Source organism: Gadus chalcogrammus, chromosome 15 (genome assembly GCF_026213295.1).
Source record: "Gadus chalcogrammus isolate NIFS_2021 chromosome 15, NIFS_Gcha_1.0, whole genome shotgun sequence".
Classification (NCBI taxonomy): domain Eukaryota; kingdom Metazoa; phylum Chordata; class Actinopteri; order Gadiformes; family Gadidae; genus Gadus; species Gadus chalcogrammus.
The window spans coordinates 23,559,202-23,585,279 of record NC_079426.1 but is presented as its reverse complement, the minus strand read 5'-3'; the positions used below and the strand labels follow the sequence as shown (position 1 = coordinate 23,585,279).

At 43.6% G+C, this 26,078-nt stretch overlaps 2 protein-coding genes across 9 annotated transcripts in view; one reads left to right on the top strand and one right to left on the bottom strand.

The window, feature by feature from the left end:
* The window catches only part of itsn1 (intersectin 1 (SH3 domain protein)), a 98,475-nt gene extending 96,935 nt beyond the window's left edge, over positions 1-1,540 (bottom strand). For all 4 annotated transcript variants that reach the window (XM_056610286.1, XM_056610283.1, XM_056610285.1 and 1 more), the window contains exon 1: positions 1,374-1,540. The gene's annotated coding sequence lies outside the window, so the exon portion shown is untranslated. The remainder of the gene's footprint in view (positions 1-1,373) is intronic.
* cryzl1 (crystallin, zeta (quinone reductase)-like 1) lies at positions 473-25,461 on the top strand. Of its 5 annotated transcripts, none has more exons than XM_056610292.1 (14): positions 482-1,572; positions 1,877-2,153; positions 2,593-2,670; positions 14,654-14,726; positions 14,971-15,015; positions 15,489-15,557; positions 15,691-15,824; positions 15,972-16,083; positions 16,435-16,533; positions 21,147-21,259; positions 21,485-21,590; positions 22,818-22,863; positions 23,953-24,061; positions 24,498-25,444. In XM_056610292.1, the coding sequence occupies exons 2-13, from the start codon at positions 2,088-2,090 to the stop codon at positions 24,047-24,049; spliced, it is 1,038 nt and encodes a 345-aa protein (XP_056466267.1). In that variant the 5' UTR covers positions 482-1,572; positions 1,877-2,087; the 3' UTR covers positions 24,050-24,061; positions 24,498-25,444. The 5 variants fall into 5 exon arrangements, with proteins under 5 accessions (XP_056466268.1, XP_056466267.1, XP_056466266.1 ...); XM_056610291.1 differs by having other exon boundaries at positions 483-640; positions 1,499-1,572; positions 23,953-25,450; XM_056610290.1 differs by having other exon boundaries at positions 483-644; positions 1,499-1,572; positions 23,953-25,450.
* Positions 25,462-26,078: the final 617 nt, after the last annotated feature.

Here is a 26,078-nt window from a genome sequence, read left to right as displayed (position 1 = left end):
AGAATGCAAAGCGTATGTAGGGGGTGTGGTCTCAATAGCTCTGCAGTAAGCAGCGTGATTGCGGAATAGCATAGATATTCAAGTTTACTTGCATGAAATCTGGTTGTGTTAGTCAAGATTATGCTAAAATATATTTTCCCAAACTATATTTAAGTCCAATGTTATGAGCCAACCTTTCATTTTGTACATTCCGGGTTGATTCCCATAAATTCTCATGGAAAGTTTCCAGCTTTGAAAATTCCTGGAATATTCCAACCCTACAAATCAGTAGTATCAGCTCCAGCTCACTTCCTCATTACACATCTCTAAACAGCTTATCACATTGTCCTGCGTACTACGGTGAGGGTTTCGGTGCGCCCCCTACCTTCTCCGTTCCATTTGGGAACATGTTTGGTTTCATTTCGATTGTTTCGTAGTTTAATTAATTAATTAATTAATTAATTAATTAAGGATGCCACCAGAGGGCACCCCCAACACATTTCCTGCCCCAGGCGATCGCCTAGGTCGCCCTGGCTGCAGCTGGAGATAATTTAGAGACCTCCCATGTCCACACCGCCATGCAGAACGTGTGCACATAACCAACGACAGTCGACATGGATATTTGAATGCGACCATACTGCATGGATCTTAAAGGTGTACAGTAGGTATTGGCAGAATTTCCTCTTGCCCAAGAGCACAATGTGGGCAAATACAACTTGTTCGTCTGACAAATGCCTCTCACTAGCACTGGACGTGAGGGTAATATCTACGTAGCACTTAGGTTAGTGTTCATACATGGACTTAAGGAAGTTGATAGTACATCATTGTGTTGTATTGAATGGGTTCATGTCTGGTACCCGCTAGGGGAAGGGTAACCTAGGCACACTGAAGGAAGGTTACCCTCCCCAAACTAAAAGAAGGGTACCCTACCCAAACTGAAGGAAGGGTACCCTAGCCACACTGAAGGAGGGGGACCCTCCCCAAATTGAAGGAAGGGGACCCTCCCCACATTGAAGGAAGGGGACCCTCCCCACGCTGAAGGAAGGGTACCCTAGCCAAACTGAAGGAGGGGGACCCTCCCCATACTGAAGATCCAGCGTCAAAACCAGCCTGCTGATGCTGTGATTTAGCTGCTGCTCCTGCTCATCAGTCTAACAGCAGTCTGAAGCTGTATCAACCAGCTCTTTGTTAAATACAGGCTAATAGACCCGAACACAAATCTGTAATTTAACCAGTGTGCTAGCACACAGGACAACATGAGCAACTATCCTGGATAACCCCATGGATAACAACAGATTAATGAAGCTATCAGGCTAGCTGTCCAGAGGCTAACGTCAGCTCGTTAGCCGCTCAGGACATTCTTCCACATCATACGTCTTGTATTCTGCTCTTACCTCATAGTCAAATTTCCATTATATTATTTGATAAAGTAGATCCCAGTGAAATGATGTAACCATACAACGTATAACCTTCGAATACGCTTTTAATTCACCAAAGTCCTTTCCTGTGAATATCTCAGATCCGAAATCCCGACCGAGGGAGAGCTGGAAAATGGGGTAATGATCGTGGGATATCGCGAGATTTCACAGAAATGTATGTAGAAATGGCAATTGGTGCTTTATCGCGAGATGTTGTGCATAAATACAATATGATCATGCCCACTTTATTAAAATATCGTAAAAATATCATCAACCAGTGCATCAATAGTTGGCTGTTGGCGCAAACAGTGCCATATACATACTTCTTACAAGCCCATTTCATCTTAGTATAAATGGAATTAATGATCAATGGGATATGCAATCTAAGGTTTTACAATCAAAACGATGACAATTATTTTCATAATCAAATAATTGTACAATGTATGATTGGCCTAAATTTTGCATTATGTTCTAAATAGTAATCCAGTCGGTCCAGCAGTTGGCGCTGTTGCCAACAGCCCCCATGTCTGTAGAGAACAAGAAGAAGAAGGCAGATGGGTGGACCCAGAGCTGGGTGGACCCATGGGTGGACCGAATCGCGCTGCTCAAAAGAGACGGTTTGGCGTAAGAGTAATTCATGAGTGAGTTCACTGAGTTGTCTCTGCCAAGCATAGGGTAAGGTTTACCAATATGAAGGGTTTGTACTGCCGACTCGGACAGACTGATGCGGACACCAAGTTTGTTATTCAGGAGATGGTGAGTCTGGCTCTTTATTTTCCAGGTTATGCGTGCACGATTGCATTACTATCCATTCTTGGGTAGGTGAATGAAACCAAGTCAATGAAAGGGAAGCACAATGTTTTCAAACCAGTCATATAATGTGTAATAAATTAGCATTACTGTCCACTTGTAGTAACGCTATTATGATACACATATAATAGTTTAAGCCTAATTTAAAACGGTTGGACCCAATTATTAATTATTTGAAAGCAAATGGATGTAGCAGGCTACATGTGTAAAGAAACAAGCAGCTTGCTGCCAAACAGCATAAAATAAGTATAGAAATGTACATCTGCTCATTGTCAATGTAAGCCTTTTCCCCTCCGTTTAATGTCTGTAGTTACCCAACGAAGATAAAAATCAGTCTAACTGCATGTCTGTTTCTCTCTCTCCGTTTGATTCTGTCTGTCCTTAGTCTCTCCCAGCCAATGTAGACAGTCACCAGGTCAGGGTTAAGATGAAGGCATGTGGACTCAGTCCTCTCGACCTCAAGGTAACTTATGACAATAGCTCCTATATTATATATCCACCCAATCGCTTATTCCTGTAAAGAGCCATGGAGGTGGTAGGGAGAAACTGCCTGCATTCTGAATGTCGGTCTATTGCGATGGCTCGCGCTGCCTGCTAAACCTCCAGATATTTTCCTAGTTCCTCATTATACCCACTGTTCCAAATGCAATTATTTTATCATTCTTCCTCACGAATGTACTTGTCAAGCTGCTGTAGGGCCACATAGGCCTGTAACAAATGTGATTCGCTACAAAGTCTGAAAGTTGTGATTGTCTGGTCAGATCTTCAACAATCGACATAATCTTCAAACCATCGTAAAAATTCCTACTCACTAGAGCTTTATGAGTATAGCTTTTTAGGAACTTGTGTTAATCGACCCTTTGTCTTCGGAGGTGTGCGAAAACTGGAGACACACATTGGACGATATCCTAATTCACAGAAGGAACCAAGCGGACTAGGAACCTGGGGCTACACAATAACAGCAACACCAGTAGTTATAAATATATATTTCATATGTATTTTTAAATGTATTTAAACTCTTCTACAGTTCACATTTAACAGCTGATCCGTTTAGTTTGACAATTGCTGACATTGTATCTGTTAATTTTGTTCAATCATTGCTATGTTGATTATTAGATTATTAGTGAGGATTTTCGGGTCATTGTTTGATTAATTGTGAAATTATTGTGTGTTTTTTGGAAGATATTCTTATTTTTTAAGCGAGACGTGGCAAAAAAAAAAAGTGTCAGAACAGCCCTTGCTGGGTGGGGGAAATATGTCGCTGACTACGCCGCTGGTGACTTGAATTCATTATGAGGATGTGGCCACGACGGCCCGCCCAACGCCCCGTGCCCACTACATGCGTCCGTTGCGTGATCCCCATTGACTTTAATGGGGACGGACGCGCAATGCATTGTGGATCCGTACGTTCCGTTGGAGCCTTCGGCTCAGTCAAGAAGTTGAAATATGTTCAACTTTTTTGGCAGCGACGGATACGTCATCCAATCAGATCGCGTCTGCAAATTTAAGCACTGTGACGCGACTCGGGCTCTGACGATACTGGAAAGCGGGAAAGCGGGTCATCTTGCATCGCAACAAGCAGGAAGTAGCGGGAAGAACCCGGCGAAGCGATTTGATTGGCTGACGGATGCCTCTGCAAAGACTACTCCCCCATCAGTCAGCCACGCCTTCCCACATCAGTCGACGGACGCATGTAGTGGGCACGGGGCGTCACGCCCCGTGCCCACTCCGTCCGTTGACTGATCCCCATTGACTTTGAATGGGGACGGACGCGCAATGTATTGTGGATCCGTCCGTTCCGTTGGAGCCTTTGGCTCCGTCAAGAAGTTGAAAAATGTTCAACTTTTTCGGCAGCGACGGACAGTGGTGGGCAGAGTAGCTTAAAAATGTACTCAAGTAAAAGTACTGTTACTTTAAGATTATAATTACTCAAGTAGAAGTAAAAGTACTCGTAAAAAATAATTACTCAAGTAAGAGTAAAAAAGTATGCAGTGAAAAGACTACTCAAGTACTCAAGAGTGCAAGTACTGAGTTTCTCCGATTTATTTTTTTAAATAAACAGAGCAACACAAACGGTACAAAATAGACACCAACAAAATATAAAACAGCAATGTTCAAATAAAGATAATGTAAATAACATCCTTTTAAATAAAATAAATAAGGTCTTTAAAAATAAAATGCATAACCCTTGAACTAAAACAATACCAAATTAAATCTTTGCAAAATTAAATACATCAACCTTTAAATAAAATTAAAATAAATTCGGTTTATCCAAAATTATATTAATTAAAACCAATACACGTATAACTGTTATACGGAGTGGGTGAAAAAGTGTGTGTGTGTGTGTGTGTGTGTGTGTGTGTGTGTGTGTGTGTGTGTGTGTGTGTGTGTGTGTGTGTGTGTGTGTGTGTGTGTGTGTGTGTGTGTGTGTGTGTGTGTGTGTGTGTGTGTGTGTGTGTGTGTGTGTGTGTGTCACTCTGTTCGAGCCTGCATGAGAGTTCAATGTTGTCATTAGCTGTAACGTCTTTCTGACCAATCGCAATTCAAGGCCGACCTGGGCTGTGCCACTTCGGGAGGGGGCGCTCAGTTACTCCCCTCTAGACAAAACCGAATTGGTTGCGACGTTGACCCGGCGCCCCCCGAAACGTTAACGGGCCACAGGGAATTTTCCCAACTCTCCCGATTACCACTCTGCGTTGTGCGTGCGTGCGTGCCTGTGTGTGTGTGTGTGTGTGTGTGTGTGTGTGTGTGTGTGTGTGTGTGTGTGTGTGTGTGTGTGTGTGTGTGTGTGTGTGTGTGTGTGTGTGTGTGTGTGTGTGTGTGTGTGTGTGTGTGTGTCACTCTGTTCGAGCCTGCATGAGAGTTCAATGTTGTCATTAGCTGTAACGTCTTTCTGACCAATCGCAATTCAAGGCCGACCTGGGCTGTGCCACTTCGGGAGGGGGCGCTCAGTTACTCCCCTCTAGACAAAACCGAATTGGTTGCGACGTTGACCCGGCGCCCCCCGAAACGTTAACGGGCCACAGGGAATTTTCCCAACTCTCCCGATTACCACTCTGCGTTGTGCGTGCGTGCGTGCCTGTGTGTGTGTGTGTGTGTGCAGGCGTTATTCAATTGCCTCTCGGCCGCTTGTACCCGCGATCTCGTCCTTTCGGCCATCACCCAACCCTCATGACCATAGGTGAGGATAGGAACAAAGATCGACCGGTAGATCGAGAGCTTTGCCTTGCGACTCAGCTCTCTTTTCGTAACAACGGTGCGGTAAAGCGAACGCAATACCGCCCCCGCTGCTCCGATTCTCCGGCCAATCTCACGCTCCATAGTACCCTCACTCGCGAACAAGACCCCGAGGTACTTGAACTCCTTCACTTGGGCTAAGGAATATTCACGTGATAGAAATAGATCTCACATGTAATAAAAGAAAAGATCTAAAAAAAACAAAGTAACGACCGTCACGTAGCCAAATGGAATGGCGTAAAAGTACCGTTCTTTCTTCAAATATTTACTCAAGTAAAAGTATGTTGCAATAAAACGACTCCTAAAATTACAATTTATCCAAAAAGTTACTCAAGTATTTGTAACGGAGTAAATGTAGCGCGTTCCTACCCACCTCTGGCGACGGATCCGTCCTCCAATCAGATCACGTATGCAAATTTAAGCACTGTGACGCGACTCGGGCTCTGACGATACTGGAAAGTGGGAAAGCGGGTCATCTTGCATCGCAACAAGCAGGAAGAAGCGGGAAGAACCCGGCGAAGCGATTTGATTGGCTGACGGATGCCTCTGCAAAGACTACTCCCCCATCAGTCAGCCACGTCCGTTGACTGACGGAGGTATTGGGCATGTAGGGTCACACCTCGTGCCCACTACCTCCGTCCGTTGACTGATCCCCATTGACTTTGAATGGGGACGGACGCGCAATGCATTGTGGATCCGTCCGTTGCGTTGGAGCCTTCGGCTCCGTCAAAAAGTTGAACAATTTTAAACTTTTTCGGCAGCGACGGATCCGTCATCCAATCAGATCGCGTATGCAAATTTAAGCACTGTGACGCGACTCGGGCTCTGACGATACTGGAAAGCGGGAAAGCGGGTCATCTTGCATCGCAACATGCAGGAAGAAGCGGGAAGAACCCGGTGAAGCGATTTGATTGGCTGACGGATGCCTCTGCAAAGACTACTCCCCCATCAGTCAGCAACGCCTTCCCACGTCCGTTGACTAACGGTGCAGTGGGCATGTAGGGTCATGCCCATTGCACCGTCAGTCAAAGGACGTGGGAAGGCGTTGTCATTGCAAGATTTCCCGCTTTCCAGTATCGTCAGAGCCCGAGTCGCGTCACAGTGCTTAAATTTGCATACGCGATCTTATTGGATGACGGATCCGTCGCTGCCGAAAAAGTTGAAAATTGTTCAACTTTTTGACGGAGCCGATGGCTCAAACGGAACGGACGGATCCACAATGCATTGCGCGTCCGTCCCCATTCAAAGTCAATGGGGATCAGTCAACGGACGGAGGTAGTGGGCACGAGGCGGGTGCACTCACACTAGGCCATCTGGCCGTGGCCGTGGCCGTTTTCACACCTAACCGTGCTCATATCTGCCATTGTGAGTGTGGCCAGTCTGGCCAGGCAAGGCCAATTTGGCCACTTGGGAGAGGTGTTCTGCTACGGTACGGGCCGCTACGGTACAGATGCTAATGAGCCGATACGCGCACACGCACGGCTATGCAACCTGAGCTGGATGACGTATAGTCCATGCGACGGCCGCGGACATAATAGAGCTCGTAAGTCGCCATTGCTCATGGGACCTATGAGACCGAAATAAATGAATGGGAGTCAATGGAGAGGAAGTAATTATTTTCTGATCCCAGTCTTTATATGCCCCGGATTACACATATGTTGTTTGTGGATTTAAATGATAATTTTTCATGCAAAGAAAACTATAATTTAGCGGGTAGGAGTTTGATACGGTTAGTTTTTGTGCGGGGCGCTTTGTGGACTACAACTCCCGCTGCTCTCGACGCGTATGATATACGTCACCAAAACTCGCAAACAGATCCCGCAGTCGGAACATGGCTGTGTCTTTGGTGCACTTTACCACCTTCTTTCAAGGAGAGCACAAAAAACTTGTTCGAGGTGACAACAACACTATTGTGTTGTTGTCCATTGTTGTTAAAACTCTGACTGGCGGCAGACTTTATTATGGTCCATGCAGCGGACGCTTGGTGATGACGTGTTACGACGTGATGACGTATGTACAAGAGCCTATCGTGGCCAGGCCACAGTTGCGACGGCCAACGGCCACGGCCAGATGGCCTAGTGCAGGGATGCCAGGGTGAAATTGGTCAAGGGGCCAGATTTTTTTCAAGAGAGACCTCAGGGGGCGGGATTACACTTTCGGACTGAAAAGGCCTGAAAAGGCCAAACACTGCCTCAACACATGGATAGGTAGGCTATTTTAAATTATGCTTGAAGGCCTAGATATCAAAAATAAATTGCATTGGCCCCAAAATAGCCTCACAATGAGGCCTACAATTACATAGCCTAAAGCAGGAGACAGCTCCCCTCTAACTGTGTGTTCACACCAAACGCGAAATTTTTCGCCCGTTCGCGTTGTCGCCGAAGTTTTGGCGCGCCACACATCATAATCTGTCGCTGTGCAAGTTTTGTTGAATTTGTCGCGCCACAACAAGGTAACCACCATTGCATGTCTTTACCTTTTGTGGAAGAGGGAGAGACGTCGGAGGACCCGACGCAGTATATTCATAATATTGTAATGACCACGGAAGAGGCAGTGAATGAAGTATTGAATAGACAGAGATTTATTAGATAGGCCTACCTAATAAACCGTTGGAACACACAAGACCGGAAACATAGCAACGCCGGTAAACAAACCCCGAGAAGCCCAATCCATATGAGAGCTCCCCGCGCTACGGCCATCCGGAGGCGCACAGAGCTTTTGGCCATGATATTATATATACAATTATAGTATATTATATACTAGGGGTGTAACGGTACACAACAGTCACGGTTCGGTACATACCTCGGTTTTGAAGTCACGGTACGGTACGGGACGGTTCGGTTCATAGTTATGGTGAAAAAACGGATTGCTTGACAGAACGAACATAAGTTTAATTAGTAACGAATTAAACACAACATTTTTAGCTGTCAGTATGAAACATACAAATAAAAGAAAAAATGAAAAATCCAGTGTTAATGCTCAGTCTAGGCTCTTTAAGCTGGTATAAGAGTATGTAAACTTTAAGGGTTTAAAGAAAATATTCCTGCAGCTCTCCAAAGCTCTGAAGTTCTCATAAATATAAATATCAATCATTAAATAAAAGTGCAACTGCAGCCTTAACTTAAATTACAGCTTATGTATTTAATAATCTATTGGTGTTTTCATTGCCTCTCGTGGGTCAGAGGCAATGAAAACACCAATAGACCTGGTGATGGCATTTGCCCGTTCTGAATTCCCAGATGTGTAGAGGTTGATTAAATAGTGTAGGGAGCTGGGTTTGAACGGTTTGAACAACTTTTTTTCATTTCGCAGCGGTGACAGTAACACCTGGATGGTGCTGTCACGTTAACATTGTACCGGGGGCGAAAATTTTGTGCATGTTCGATGTGTTTCCATTTGCATAGACGATCGCTGTTGAACAATGTCTGCACACAGCTTTCGACTTGTCCACTCGTCTTTCCCCATTGTGATAATTAACCTGGAATCCAAAGTTCTACCACACTTGGGATTTAAATGACAGGGGGGCATCTTCAAGCTCCGGTTTTCTGTTGTCGCTCGCCATGCAGTTCACTCTCAGTTCGCTAGTAGACATCAATCCACACACAGTCGCGATCGCGCTCTGCTACTGCTACTACGCGGAGTTCACGCACGTGGGAGCCGAGCCTAACAAGGCTAAACGGTCCGGGGGGAACTCCGACTTCAAGTTTTAAGTTCCGCACCGCAAAACAAGCCTTTACATTCGCCATATTAACGCTCTATATATATGTACGCCACATTTACGGACCGCGGTACACCTCTGTAACCGCACCGAAGTGCCTGTACCGTGACGGTTCGGTTCAAATACGTGTACCGTTACACCCCTATTATATACTATTATATATAGAGCTCCGGGAGTCGCAAACGGCAACACTCACTTTCTCCTCCATGCTGCAGTTCACCCCGGACTGCACTGCACTGAGTTTGACTGTTGAACGCTGATTGGCTGTTACGTTACACATGTGACTCAGTGGCCACGCTGTTGAACGCTGATTGGCTGTCATCACACGAAATTCGCGTCAAAATTCGCGTCAAAGTTGCAACAAATTCTCGTGAACGCGCTCGCCTGTGCACGGCAAGTGTGGCGTGACAAATCAAAACTTGTCGCCGTTTTCTCTCACGAAAATACAAAGTGAACTATACGTTCACTTTGTATGGGATCCTGTCGCCCCGTCGCGTTTGGTGTGAACACAGAGTAAGAACTTAACATTTTCCTATCCATGCAAGTAGCCTACATTTATAAATGAGAAATGCAACAAAATAGACTAGGTGCCAACAAAACACATTTCCTATTAATAACACACGTATAAACTGTTAATTACTTTTATTTTATTTATCGAAGGCTTGCACAGGTGAACTAGGCGATCGCCTAGGGCGGCAAATGCGTTGGGGGCGGTGTCATGCCAAATTTGTACCTGCTGCAAAATTTGTACCGGGCACGTCAACAGTTGTCAACTGATTACGTAAGGGTTGTCCGTTGCCGGGCAGTAGGGCTGAACGATTTATCGTTTTCTGATCGAAATCGCGATTTCGGACAACGCGATCTCGGGATCGCCAAAGACACGTTTTTTTCGGTTTTACTGTGCGTTCACGCGTCAACGTAGAGACGCGAATTAATATAATATAATTGTATAGATAATATCATGGCCAAAAGCTGAGTGAGCCTACGGATGGCCGTAGGGCTAGGAGCTCTCTTCGAGGGGTTTGTTTACCGGCGTTTGTTTACCGGCGTTGCAATGGTTAACATGCGTTCAACAGCGTGGCCACTGAGTCACATGTGTAACGTAACAGCCAATCAGCGTTCAACCGTCAAACTCAGTGCAGTTCAGTCCGGGGTGAACTGCAGCATGGAGGAGAAAGTGAATGTTGCCGTTTGCGACTCCCGGAGCTCTATATAATAGTATCGTAATATAATATTTGTATACATAATATCACGGGCAAAAGCTCTGTGCACCGCCGGACGGCCGTAGCGCGGGGAGCTCTCATAGGGATTGGGCTTCTCGGGGTTTGTTTACCGGAGTTGCTATGTTTCCGGTCTTAATAATAATAATAATACATTTAATTTAGAGGCGCCTTTCAAGACACCCAAGGTCACCTACCCAATGGTCTTGTGTGTTCCAACGGTTTATTAGGTAGGCCTATCTATTAAATCTCTGTCTATTCAATACTTCATTCACTGCCTCTTCCGTGGTCATTACAATATTATGAATAGACTGCGTTGGGTTCTCTGACGTCTCTCTCTTTGTTGTTATACTCTAATGCACGAATTAACTAAAAGAGCCATCTTTGACTGTCTTAAAAAGTAGTAGTACTTTTCTAAGTTAAGACAGTCAAAGATGGCTCTTTTAGTTCATTTGTAACAACTGCAATTGGTCAAGGACTTTAGTTTACATTTATGTTTCTTAATAAATACATTTAAAATAAATTCTTAACTTTAGTTTTCATTCTTACATTAGAGTAATGGCATGTAATGTTTTAATGGTATGATTTCATGTTTGTAAATATTACTGTACATAATGAATATTGCACTGAAGCTTGATTTGAAGAAAATCGTGAAGAAAATCGAAATCGCAATATCTGCCAGAAAAATCGCAATGCAATCTTTCCCTGAAATCGTTCAGCCCTACCGGGCAGGTTTCAAAAAAACATTCGCGCTCAGGTTGCCAAAGACGAAATAACATAATACAGAAAACGGATCGCTAGATAACACTTGTTTTTACTTTATTTTTGTATCGTATTTAATTGTTTAATCAAATTTAGCAAGTAAACTGAGTGTTTAAAGCAGGTCAAGGACGAAATAGCACAATACAGATAACGGACTAGTGCGAATGAAAGAGCTTAAAGGTTCGCGAATGTTCGGGAACCTTTCACGTCATTCGACGCGATCGTCCGTTGCCAGGAAACGAACAACGCGATCATCTGTTGCCAGGCAGGTTTGGAATGGATTACGTATGGATGACGCGCCCGGTACAAATTTGGCAGCCGGAACAAATTTGGCATGACGGCGGCAAAAGTGTTGGGGGCGCCCCCTGGTGGCGGCCTTAATTGATGAATACATTTTAATGAAACAAGCGTGTTTTCTAAACATGTTTCGAAATGGAATGGAGAATGGGGGATGAACAGTTATTGAATCATAACAGACCAGCAGCAGTAACAGACCAACTGACGGATTCCAAAAAAGAATAAATACATATATTCTCCCCTTATCAACCCGCGGGCCGGATGTGACATACTGTCGGGCCGTGTCCGGCCCGCGGGCCGCAACCCTGGCATCCGTGGCCTAGTGTGAGTGCAGGCCAGAGAACAATGGGGCCATTTGAGCACGGTTATGTGTGAAAACGGCCACGGCCAGATGGCCTAGTGTGAGTGCACCCATATGCCGCTTTTCCACTGCATGGTACCAGCTCGACACGACTCGACTCGACTCGACTCACCGCGAAGACATGGTATCTGGTACCTGAAGTGGCTGCTTTTTCTAGTACCGCCTCGCTCTAGGTTCCAAGCGGCTGAGCCGATGCTAAAAGGTGACGTCGGCAGACGGCCGGCCACTGATTGGCCAGAGAGTGTGTCGAAGTCATGAGAGCGACATGGCAACCATGCTGGTATTTGCGGTGGAAAACGACCCGTGCTGCTGCCGTGTCGAGTCGTGTCGAGTCGAGCTACATGTGCGGTGGAAAAGCGGCATTAGTCACATTAATAATAATACTGCAAAGGCTTAGTGGGCAAATGCATAAATGTTTACCCACATTTGTCAATAGATAGTAAATTCACTGACATTCATTTAAATTACTTAATATTTGAAGATTTTCGAGACTGCCAATTAATCTTCTTGGATATGATAAAAAATATAAAAGATGTAACAATAATTTGTGGAAAAATGCCACAAGATGGCAGCATCCATTACGTTCTGAACGCCAGATGGTGAAAACACTTATGCTCAAAGTCTCATGTTTCAAAGTTGTGTAGTCTTCACAATTTTTTTCTTTAGGTTATCAGCAGATGCAGGCATAAAACAGTAATTCACTAAGGCTGCTAAACACATTGGCACAACTTAGGAACCCCCAGCTTTTACCCCCCCCTTTACCAGTGTTGTATGTACTCTTTTCCAAAATAGATACACAATGAACACTGCTTTTCGTTTACCAAGCATCTAAAAAATGCCCTCCGAAGCTAATATCTTGTCCTTGCAGTTTATTTTTGCAAAGTATAAGCAAGTATCGTTAACACAGTATATTCTCATCAATTAACATGGGCAGGTTAAACATATAATCATAATCCTGAGGCTGAATTAACCCTGTACTCTACTTCATGCCTAAACACCAAAGAGCATCTGCGTTTGTCCCCATCCTTGAGGTTTGGTTTGGATAAGTTTCTTCTGCATTTGTTCATTGCAGACATTGTCGTAGAAAGATGTGTCACTGCAGATCAGCCGGGACTCTGGTCAAAATCAAAACGTTTAGAATGGATCCTGGCTCAACTGACCTGGGCCCCGTTTCCCGAAAGCGTTGTTAGCCTAAGTGGATCGTGAAGTGCGTCGAAAGGGCATCGTAGAGTTTTCACCGCGTTTCCCGAATGCATCGTAGGGAACGAACGTCTTGAAAACGCTCGTAGCTAACGAGTACTCCAGGGGTGCTCGTAGGTACTCGTAGGACGCTAAGAGCATCGTCAGCTATAGCCTCAGTGGCGTCCCCATCGGACATTCCGTCTATTGGATGCGTTTTATTAAAACGCATTGCGCCTTTATGTTCTTAGTTTGGTAATTAATAAAGATTATGAATTAATTTATTAACAAAGATGTTAAAATGGCCAAAATAAAACGGGACAGTCCAGAAAATGTTTGCGCAGCCAGGGCACTCAAAATGTGTGAGAGAAAGTGGGGGGATTTGTGCAGACTGACATAGGCTACTCATAAAACGTAGCTTAAAATAATGTAAAAAATAAAATATAATTTAAAAAAAATAAAGAAATTAAAAATAAAGAAATAAAATAAATTATAAAAAACAAGCAAAGGAGCAGGCAAAAGGCTGGGATATGGTGGGGATTGGTCATGTTGACGGGAAAGTTTAGTGACATGTGGGAGGGTGGAGGGGGTTAAAAAAAAGTCTCAATCACTCTTCGACGCGCATGAAAACCAGCCGCGTAGTTATGAGGGAGGCCGTCCTCACACCGATCTTCCTCGTCGTCATCGTCCTCAGCGTCCTCCGGTTCAAGCAATGCCACCCCAGCCTTATCTGCAATGTTGTGCAACATAGCCGTCACACATATCACGGCGCATGACTTGGCCGGCGAAAACTGGAGCCCTCCGCCTGACTTGTGAAGGCATCTAAAGCGCAACTTCCACCTCCCGATCGTGCGCTCAACGATGCACCGGGCCAGACGGTGGGCTTCGTTGTATTCCTCATCAATACATACCTTACCCTATTTCCGGAGGGGCTTTTATAGCCAATCAAATTATCAATCAAGGAAACCCTTATGCGGAATCAGATTAAGTCGGCTCTCTTTGCTGCGCAAAGCATGTTTCAGAAATCAGCCCATTAAGATAAATGTAGTTGTCACACAAGCTATTTTTAATTTTTTGTCATATGGAATTATTTCAGGAGGGAAAATGCCGTGAAACGCACAGTGCATTCAGGATTAGGACTGATATATGTCGGTTTAAGCCTAATCAATTGTGTTTTAATGTCTTTAGCATTCATATAATTGCAGTCTATTTTTTTCGTAGGCTACTCTGCTGTTGTCCTTGATGGGGATATATTTTAACCCTTTTTAACACAATTTTCCTGCGACATTCCTGCGTCTCCCCCTCCTACGGAGCCCATTTCAGAACCGTGTCAGTAGACAGTTACAATCCTACGACGTCGTGAGTGCAGCGAATGCGCGTTCACGTTAAGAGGAGTTTCGGGAAACGCGACAAAGAAATTATCGATGGATCGCAAGATCCATCGGGAGAATGATCGTACTAGCGAAGATCCATCGTTATCGGGAAACGGGGCCCTGGTCTCTGTATACATTTGTCTGGAAGTTGTCTTTGGCATCAGAATCAGGGCACAGTCCTGTATTGTGAGCACGGGTGAGGAAAACCCTTCACCAGACTTTCCCAGCCAAAGACAATTCAGGGCTATAACAGTTTACATTTCACTGTTTATCTTTCTGTTTTTCACATCTGTTTCAAGCTGCTAGTTGACCTAGGTATCCAGAGGGATTTGATTCCGGTTGGTCGAGAGATAGCAGGGGTCGTCCTGCAAGGTGACGCTTTTTTTTCTTTGTTGTCATGCACATTGTTCAAATAGTACAACAAAATGCAGTCTAAAAGTGTACAGGTTTAATAGTGTAGGTTATAACAAAAGAGCTGTAGTATTAATTGCCTAAAATTTGAATACATCAAATGAAAATACAGGTGAAAATACAACGTAAAACTACAAATATTTTTATTATTATAAATAATATTATGTAAAAAGTAAATTTTGTTTGTGTTCACTGGGTTGTGCAGTTGGCTCCCTTGTGTCGTCCTTCCACCCAGACGATGAAGTTGTAGGTAAGGAAGGCTCATTTCCATCAACCGGTACTCAAACAATCAACATCATGCCAGGCATTTACAACCATGCATTAATATTGTTTTATTGCAAAATAGACCTCTCTTTGCAGGATTTATAATTGTTACCTTGGCGAAGAGCAGGTGACTTCCTATACTCTCACATGCACAGCTGAGTCATGTGCTGTGTCAATTTTGGTCCCTTATACAGACTTTTTACTTTTAAACCAAGGTTCATTCTATATCTCTCACTTTTTTTTATAAAAAGTGCTCTAGAAATGTGTGTGTGTGTGTGTGTGTGTGTGTGTGTGTGTGTGTGTGTGTGTGTGTGTGTGTGTGTGTGTGTGTGTGTGTGTGTGTGTGTGTGTGTGTGTGTGTGTGTGTGTGTGTGTGTGTGTGTGTGTGTGTGTGGTTCTGTCTGTGTACATTGTGATATTGTAAATTAAACCTTTTTCTGCCATGCTGTCTTTTTCCAGGTATTCTGCCTTTGGAATACCCCTGGTCTGGACTGTGTGATGTAATCGATGTTGATGAACACCTTCTTGGTAATAAATGCATACACTTGTGCATGCTTGTCCAGTTTAAAGTCGAAATATATACAAATATATTTTGGGTTTAGTTTAGGTTTAGGTAAATTGTTAATCGTGTGTGTGTGTGGTGTGTTTGTGTGTTTTACAGTACACAAGCCAGAAAAGTTGAGCTGGATATGCGTTGCAGGAGCAATACGTGATGGAGTGTGTGCCTATACGGCCCTACACACACACGCCCGAATGGCCGCTGGACACACACTCTTGGTCATGGACGGAGCCAGCGTATGATGAAAACTGTGTGTGTGTGTGTGTGTGTGTGTGTGTGTGTGTGTGTGTGTGTGTGTGTGTGTGTGTGTGTGTGTGTGTGTGTGTGTGTGTGTGTGTGTGTGTGTGTGTGTGTGTGTTACGTATCTCCTTTTTTCTTCCCAGACATTTGGCCTCCTGTGTATCCAGCTCGCAAGTTACCATGGAGTCAAAGTGCTGGCAACCTCACACACGCCGGAGCAACACACATTCCTTGAAAAACTACAGACAAGTTTAGGTCTGTATTCGATCTCCACATTTTAATTTAAATTGTTATCAACAGGAGAAAAAGGCACACGCTGCGAGCACCATTCCGCGCCCATCAACTTTTAGTTGCTAGTTTTTTTAAGGTTGTTGCTAAATAACACCAAAATGTAATTCCTGACACTGAAACATTTGAAGAATGGGTAAAGCTCCTGGAGGCCTTTTCAACCGTTCTTTGTCCGTGATTCCACACCTCTTCCAAACTATTCTGTCTTTCTCCACTAAGTAGTTCAAGAGCATCTAGTAGGTGAGACAATTATTTCAGTATTTCAAACTTGTCAAAGTACTGTATATCCTCTTTTCTTTGATGTTCCTTTGTTTATAGCCAGGGTGATTCCAGTGTTTGAAGGGTCTTCGGACCTGCTTTCAGATGTTCTAGAGGAAACCGGGGGATTAGGCGTGGACATAGTCATAGACACTGGAGGTGAATACACTGGTTGTGTTTGTATGTCAACTGAAGGGCTCATTGAAGGAATTTGAATGCTTGAATGAATATGCAAATGTATGTTTTCCTTAGCCTTGGGCACGGTCCACACAGACGAAAACGATCCGTTTTCCTTTGATGCAGTTCAGGAATATCTCCGTAAAGAAGGATTCATTGTGGAACCGCATCGAGCTGTAGAAACAAATTCCAGGCCAATAAAGGGCGTTGCTTCTGCTACAGATCGCCAGCAAAAAAAAGAAGAAAAGGCGAGCATGCGCATAAAGCCTGTGCGCTGTTTACAAACATACAGTCTAGGGGTGTAAATCTCTGGTTTCATCACGATACGATATTATATCGATTCATTGGACAACGATACGATATTTGCCGATATCAAAAGTCTGCCGCGATACGATACGATTTGATTCAGGGGCATGCGATCGATATGAGACGATATCATATGCCCATTTAACACAACCTCTTACAATCACATCAACTCACATCAACTTAATTATAATTTCATCATTTTATTTCTTTGCTCTTCCGGATATTGAAAACAAAAACAATCCATTTTTAATACAAATAATAAAGTGCCACATAATTGCATTTAAGTGCCAAAGGTTTTGTATGGCTTGAATTAAATTAAAGAGCCTGTAATGATCTTTCATTTTGAACGTAGACCATTCCCAACCGATCTGTGTGGATAGTTTTCTTCTAAAAACAAAACATCCCTCGGAATCATCTTGGCTGTAAAGATAAGCCGTCCGTGTTGCCAGATTGGGCACATTTTTCAGCCCGATTTGGCTACTATTAATCACGTTAGGCTGGAAAAACGGGACGTATGCCCAATCTGGCAACACAAAACGAAACTAGACATCCTCGCGCTCACGCATGTGCTCGCTGTTGCTTAACCGGTGAATGGATACGAGCGGCTTGGCGCTTTGCGCAGAAGTAGTTTCACAAACACCCGCGAAAGGAGATATATAATAATAAAAGCGTGTAATACAGCGATATGCATCGATGTTTGGCCGTTGCATCGATGCAGCTGGATCGTTCGCCAATCAATCGATGTATCGATCTACATCGATGTATCGTTACACCCCTAATACAGTCCGAGAGGAACAAGAAACAAGGCTAAACGATCTTTTCCCCTCCGTTTTCCTTTGATAAGTTTCAGGAATATTTCCGTAAAAACACACTCATTGCGAAAACGCATCGAACTGTTCCCCACAAAAAAAATTACTTCATCGTTTGCATTTCAGGCGTACACACAAATCCAAACAGGAAACCGCATAGGTCTCCTTTATTTGAATCCGGACCTCAGTCATGGAGGTCCGGATTTCAGAAAAGTTCCTGAAATGGAGAAACTGGAGGTTTCAGAAAAATTTGTTTTCGGGTGCCGGTGTTACACCGAATTCTGCCACCCACCGAAAAGTGTGACCCCAGGGGGCGCTGTTGCATATTTTCTGAGTTTGAGGCGTAGACAGGCATGACAAAAACATACATAAGATCTCCCCCCAACCAATTACCTTTTTATTAAAGGTGCTTAATAAATACATTTGATTGATTTGATAAGCATTTTACAGACCCATACAATGGATAGGGCGTTAAGTACGGTCCTTCGCCGTTGCTTCTTTACCCATAAAAAGCTATAGTCGGTGTTAAATTACACTGATTTACATTTGAGCATTTCCTATTATAGGCTACTGTGTAAAATGCTGTTTAGAATTAATGTTAGTATCAAGAAAAGAAAGACCCACCGGTGGGGGGAGATCTTATGTTTTATTTTTTTGTTATAACGCACACGTGCATGTTGCAGAAAATGTACAACAGCGCCCCCGGGTGTCATACTTTTCGGTGGGTCGCAGAATTCGGTGTAACACCCGGATCTGCCAGATCTGTCCGGACGGTAGGCCCAAGCGCACAAGACTTATGCGGTTTCACCAAAAATCTGCTCCGTGTGGACGGGGCCTTGGGCCCTGTCAGTACAGCTAAGATGTTTGTGTTAAAACGTGGAAGTCTTTGGGCCGACCGTCTAGAAGGCAAACGCACTCTTTTGAAACCAGGTCCCAGGCCGAAAGAGAGAAAAACTCCCACCTGCGTTTTTGTTTTAGAATTCATTGGAACCCCAGATACGTACATGATGAAGTCATCACCCCGACCACCAGGGGCCTGTACTACGAAGCTCGATTAGAGGGTTAGCGAGGTATGTTGAGCTGAAAGCCTGGGTTAGCCGTTACCACGAAAGATCTCGATTTCTTTAAAGGTCCCATGACATGCTATTTTATGTATTCTTGAATATAGGTATTAGTGGGCAACTAACACAGTATTCAAAGACTTTCCCGAAATTCAGCCGTGGTGCAGAGTTACAGCCACTCCGAGCCAGTCGCACATTGAGCTTCCCCCAAATGCACTGTTTTGATGTCTGTAGCTATAATGCAAATGAGGAGGAGCGAGGCGGGTCAAGGAGGAGGGTGGGGGTGTGGCCCTGAGCAGCTTGCAGCCACGGTACCATGCGCTCTGTTTACAGTGGATGTATCGCAATGGCGAGGCGCACACAGCCTTTAGCCGTGTTCTGTACATTTTCTAGAACACACTGGAGTCCTGGAGCTCTATATCTAAATATTAGCATATAGCCTACATAGATATCTATATCATATAATATATATTATCACGGCCAAAAGCTGTGAGCCGATATTATGAATCTCTAACGACCACGTTGGGTTCTCAGACGTTCCTGGTTCTTCCACGTCCACATCAGTGTGAAGTAGACTGAACCGCGACAAGGAGGAGAAAGGGATTGTTGCCGGGCAGCGCTCTTAGGCACCTCCGCCTCCGGCAGTGGTCCCTCGGCAGCAGGAAGCGGGGCTCAAGCGGGAGACATTCGCCGCCAAAAATCCCTTTCTCCTCCATGCCGTGGTTCATGTTCTTGAGGGAGTCAAAGCCAAAGTTCCTTCCCCCCCAATTCATTCCTAACCCTGGCTGAGATATCCCCCACTACGAGTCTCGTAGAAATACCAGAGACGAGAGCCCGACGTGTTATGCGCCCATAACACCAAAAGCAGAACGGTTATCCAAATAACAAGGAAGTGTACAACACTTGAGTTACAGTCCTGGAGCTCTATATCTAAATAATATCATATAATACATAGATATCTATATCATATAATACATATTATCACGGCCAAAAGCTGTGTGCGCCTCCAGACGATATTATGAATCACAAACGACTGTCGGCTTCTGCGACGTCTCCGGTTCTTCCACTTTCACATCAATCTGAAGTAGACTGAACCGCACGCTGCCTGCTGCCGGCTGCCCGCTGCCGTGCGGTGGTGCTTTGCGGCAATGGTGCCTCGCGGCAACCGGCGGCATGTCGCAGTTCATCTAGTGCTTGTTTTACAACAAACGCAAGTTTTAGCCACTGGGGAACATAGGCAGGCTAGGGGAACTCATATTTGTGTTAGAAAACCTCATAAAGTGAGATTTTCATGTCATGGGACCTTTAAGAAAAATCCCCTCCATATAGTCGGAAAACCGAATCATAGGCTAGATTCACCTGAAATTATTCAAATGGATGCTTACAACTTACCACATTGAATAATATTTTTATATTTATTTTTGACTTGGCCACATGTTCGTAGGAGCGTGCTGGCACCACATATATGGGGGTAAAAGGCATGATGATGCATAATATTTTTTAGTCAATATGCAAAATCTTTTCACTTACGAATTAACATGGTCGGCTAGCACGCCACCTTAGCCATATTATGGGCAACCGTGTTCCCCTTGGCTGTGATTTGAACTTTCAATTCCTCGTAGGAGTTCATAATAATACACTGCTCGCCTTCGATGAAATACACCGCTCTCGCGCAATTGATTTTGCATAAGGGTGAGTCAAATGACGCGATAAACGCCCCTTTTATGTGAACACGCATTGAACCTAAAGCGGAAAACCTGGTTCAACTAATTGAATCTAAAGTGAGCGTCATGGTACCATTTAACTCTGATTGCGAGTTGCGGCTCTGTCCCGAGCCAGGTTTTCCCAAGAAAGCCTGGGTATGTTCAGCGAGGTTCGTGGTATACCCGCCAGGTGGGCAATGTTAGCTTTCTGTCTAATTTGTTTTTGTTTGATTTGCATTATTTTGGTAGCAACCTCCGAGGTGAAACCCGTCTTGGTAAATATAAGTTGTTCTTCGGTTTCGGTTCTTGGATTCTTCTTCTTCGACTGTATGTTTGTATACAGCTCGCAGGGTTGATGGCATGTTGATTCGCATGCTCCGGCTCCTCTTCTACATTTTTTTTGTGGAGTTCTGTTGCAGAAACAGCGCCACATATAGGCCTGGAATATGTTCGACTGCGTTTCTACAGCTAGCTGCGTCTTTGCAATGAGTCCATCATTACGGAGAACCTGGCCTTAGTGCTTCCATTATGTGTTTGAAGGTTTGCTTATCAGACAATGTCAATCTAACGTGTGTGTGTGTGTGTGTGTGTGTGTGTGTGTGTGTGTGTGTGTGTGTGTGTGTGTGTGTGTGTGTGTGTGTGTGTGTGTGTGTGTGTGTGTGTGTGTGTGTGTGTGTGTGTGTGTGTGTGTGTGTGTGTGTGTTGCACATGCTCAGTACGTCTCCAGGAAGATGAAGGGTCAAATGGAAATCGCCTCCCTCACAAGCATGAGGTCATCAGCGTACTGGGAGTTGGGGGTCACTGGGTGACATCACACCAGGAGCTGCAGGTACTTGGGTGCTAAGCAACACAAGTGAAGTGAAAAGGTTGAATCTAAATTCTTGCAATATTTTGTTTAGAACAGATGATGCTTCTTCTGTGAAGATGATTTCATATCATTTATGTACAATGAAAGGAGTATTCAATGAGATTAGATCATACTCCAGACTGGTCCTATCTCGTAGGCGAAATGGGGACGTGTGTGGTTAATGTGAACATGTGTCTCCCCTGACAGCTGGATCCTCCAGATTGCCGACTGCTCCACTTGAAGTCGGCCTCTGTGACTTTCCTCAACCAGGAAGTCTGGACCGCTTCGACTGTGCAACAAGGACGATATCTCCGTATCCTTAATGGTCTGTTCATCTCACTCACCAATATAGTACTTAAAGGGGTAGTTCGGAATTTTGGACATAGGGCCTGATTCCGAAGTGAGCATTGCTATTCTATATCACTGGAGACAGTTTTCAACACATTTCATTCAGTCCTTCTAGTTGCAGAGTTCGCTCGTGCTAGGCTAGCGCAAGTCAACGGGCAATGCTAGCCTGCTATTAAAAACAGTCTTACCCACTCCACAGTACACCCGAGGTAAATCAATTATAACGACAGACTATACATCTAAATGTCTGTTTATAGAATAATGTTAGAAATAAAACCAACCTTGCATTGCATTGCATTTGGAGGGAATTGCGGGGTCTCCGCAGCAGTGTTTATATTCCTGTACGTAGGCTACGGCAGCGGCGGACTGATACCTAGGTTACCTGCCGCTGTCATTGCTACAAACGCAGAGTACAGTGAACGAAGGAATTCTACAAGCGTATTAAATTAACAAGATATGGCCACGTTTGGAGGAGTTAGCGATGCATCTGCTTTTGAAGACGATTATGAGGAATTTGTTGTATCCAACGAACCGTACATGTACGAGCCGGTGTTTTGATGTCAAAGCCAGCAGCAACAAGCCACAGTTGAGTCCTTTCTGGATCTCGCACTGGAAATTGGTGGAAACTTTGTGGTGCCCATCTGTACCGTTTATTTCTACAATTTCTAAAAGCACACTGAACCATCATGTTGCCTAGTCGTTCAATTGCGCTTCTGTCCCACGCTTCTCTGTTTACGTTCTTCTGTCGTGATTCGGTTACAAACCTAACCAGCGCATAGTAGAATTCCGCTTCTGCTGAGAAAGTAGTCCCTCGATGATTCATGCGATGCATGGTTAGTTTTATTTCTAACATTATTCTATCAACACAGACATTTAAATCTATAGTCTGGCGTTATAATTGATTTACCTCGGGTGTACTGTGGAGTGGGTAAGACTGTTTTTAATAACAGGCTAGCATTGCCCGTTGACTTGCACTAGCCTAGCACGAGCGAACTCTGCAACTAGAAGGACTGAATGAAATGTGTTAAACTGTCTCCAGTGATATAGAATAGCAATGCTCACTTCGGAATCAGGCCCTATGTCCAAAATTCCGAACTACCCCTTTAACACAAACGTGACACCATGCTGTGAGCCACCAAACACTATGTTACTATCATACTTGATCATGTTGTGCCTTAACAGTCTCTGCTAGACATTCTGAAGGACATAATGGAGAAGATGTCTTCTGGAATACTCGGGTACACAGATTCACCTCCTTCCACATCACTATTCTAGAAGAGTTACTTTTGATCAGGACTCCTGACTTTAATTAAGCATGAAGGTTTCAGAAAATAGATGTTTTGAGCAGTAGGGCAATGATGACATGACCAAGAAATTGTGTAAAATGTTCAACCAATTGTTTTCACTGAATTTACTTTAAACTGAGGTAACAGATTGTATCCATATATATTAGGGCCCGACCGATATTGATTTTTGAGTGCCGATGCCGATTATTTTCAGATAAAAATTACGATTACGATTTAATCGGCCGATTAAAAACAAAACCAAAAAAAGCCTATAAAACATAGTTTTTGATACCTTAAATATACTTTAAACACTTTTGATGAATATGTGAATTGAATGCAGAACCTTTGAGTGTTTTAGAATACATTTACAGTCAAAAATGAGTAATGTAAAATGTAAAATAAATAACTAACTCCCAATGTGCTGCGGTCGTGCGCAGTGACTAACATGTGCGTGCTGAGCAGTATGGTCTCACCGTTAGAGTCTACAGTATAACGAATTAACATGGCCTGGGACCTAAAGAAAAACAGGCACAACATGCTAAAAACAACGCGTCTTGTGTACATTGGTGAGGTGTGCGCGCAGCTGCCTGAGCGAGCGTGCTTTCATGTTGTACGGTAAAATTCAATCTCCTCTTTTTTACTCCAGCTAAAGTTGTTGGTTAGCAAGGCGCGTAGGAGCGCAATCTGCAGGATACTAAGCGCAATAACATTTCTAAAAAAAATATCTTTTTGGAAGATGTTGATTATTTTCAAAAAGGCTATAATCGGCCGATTAAATCGGCAGGCCGATGAATCGGTCGGGCCCTAATATATATACAGCAATATGCTTTCAAAGAACAAAACGTAATATCTGAATACTCAATTCAATAAACTTTAAAATTATTTAAATTCTATAAACATAGAATTTATGCTCGCCCAATTTCTTCCAGATGCACCATTACAGTGTATGCCCCCATGGTGATTTCAAACGCTTCGTAACGCTGTTTGTGTGTTTGTAAGAACTAACATTATTCTGTGTTTACCACACTTCCCTCTTACTAGACCCGAGCCTGAGGAGGCGGTCCCTCTGCAGGATGCCACTGTTGTCATGGAGATGGTCCAGCGTTGCGAGAAAAAGAGTGCTATAGTTCAGTTCTGACATCGCACGCTGGTATAGGATGCTAATCCAATCAATTCCTCCGCTAATCACTTTAATACCCTACATTTGACACCATAGAGACTTTCTGGACTCCATTGGATCAAACAAAGGGCATGTTGGTTTACACATGTTTTGATTACGATAGCAAATTGCAACTAGTGCAATTTGACAATACTGAAGATAATAACCCATGGAAAAAACATTTGAATATCTTCAATTCCGAATAACTGTTCCATACAACTGTTTAAGCTGCTGTGTGTGTGTGTGTGTGTGTGTGTGTGTGTGTGTGTGTGTGTGTGTGTGTGTGTGTGTGTGTGTGTGTGTGTGTGTGTGTGTGTGTGTGTGTGTGTGTGTGTGTGTGTGTGTGTGTGTGTGTGTGTGGATATAGGTTTTTGTTTTCTTTTTCCTGATGATCCCAACCCCTGATCACTAATCTATGTAACTTCAGATGGTGTGGCTTCAATGAAGATGGCTGTTGGGTCTAATCTAATGTATGGCTGTTAAATGACTCCTGTCCCCACATGTGGTTTAATGTCCATGTGAAATAAAAGTACTTTGTGTATCCGTCTACCTTTTCAGAAACCTAATACTTTTTTTCTATTTCTATTTGTTTTTACGGTATTACAACGTTTCTCAAATGTGTTTTTTGTCTATTTCATTGAATTAATGTTGTTATTTTGAGAACAGCCTGGTTGTGATAGGCTTGTGATACCTAGTGAGATCCATAGGTACAATCCACACCGGAACCAGCAGGATGTGTGTGTCTCACCTGTTCTCCCCACCAAGTTGCTCAGTGGGATGGGCAACAGAATTTGAGTCTGGTAACAACGCTTCGAGAATGGGAAATATATGGCGGATTGACTCCATCCTGTTTGAATTCATCCATTGTGGTAAGCAGGTATCTGAGGTGGGACATTTTGAGTTCTTAGCTCAGTGATCTTAGTTGATCCTAGTTATTGTAACATGCAGTAAATTGATAGGGCAACAGAGGAGACATATTTGCTACATGTATAGTTATTTTGAAGTGTGAGGGAACTTTTCAGGACTCTCGGGTTCTAAATAGCTAATATATTATTAAATTCGTACGAAGACAGAGACATTTAACAATGTGAAATCTACTAGCTTTGTTCAATTAATATTTGTTATAACACAAAAAATGTGGAGAGAACAGGTTTCTTGCATGTTCAGATCGTGCTATTTCTTTCTACTGCATAAATGTCCCGAGGGTCAGTGTGTCATAGAGGCCCGCAGGGTCAATAGGATCCCCATTGTAACCTTATCCCTGGTTCCACTAGACTAGACAAACCAGCACACACAGGCCTACAGAGTAAACAAAGTGCTATCTACGTTTATTTCTGACTTTCTATGTTTGGAACTAAATAACATGCATAGGGGTTCAGTAATCATTTAAAATTGTATTTTCATTTATAACTTTTGACATATTCAACTATTTAAAAAAATAATTATGCGAGCAAAAATTGTGTGCGCGCTCAGACTGCGACATGATTCCATCTGAAAAACAATTATTTTATAAATAAGTCTTAATATGAACCTGCTGCCTGTTATTTAATGCTGTCTCTGCGCAGGGAGGAGATACATAGAGCTCTGCACCTAGTTGCCGCAGACAGCAGAGTGGCGCAGCGGAAGCGTGCTGGGCCCATAACCCAGAGGTCGATGGATCGAAACCATCCTCTGCTATGCTGCGCTTATTTTGAACTGGAATCGAAACTTTTTAAAACGTTTTAATAAAACGGAAACAAGATGTGGAGCATATTGTTATCGCAGGAGAGCTAGTTCAGTCTTTCGCAGTAGAGGTATTTTTACCTTTAATAACGAAACGTTATTAAAGGGAGGGACATTTATGTTTCCTACATTTCTTTTTTTATAATTTACGTTCGTATACAAACAATGAATGTTTTAATACATTTTATCTGAACATTAAACCCCTTTAAAATATCTGTATTGATATTTACAATAACATGACGGTTCTGATTGAAGTACTTGATGGTCAATGATCAATGAGATTCGC

Bases quoted from the DNA above. Each gene is read 5' to 3' on its own strand.
- cryzl1 (XM_056610291.1), top strand. From the start codon at position 2,088: ATGAAGGGTTTGTACTGCCGACTCGGACAGACTGATGCGGACACCAAG. The intron at 14,727-14,970 runs GTGACGCTTTTT...TGGGTTGTGCAG, and splicing joins AGCAGGGGTCGTCCTGCAAG to TTGGCTCCCTTGTGTCGTCC. The intron at 15,558-15,690 runs GTAATAAATGCA...TGTGTTTTACAG, and splicing joins TGTTGATGAACACCTTCTTG to TACACAAGCCAGAAAAGTTG.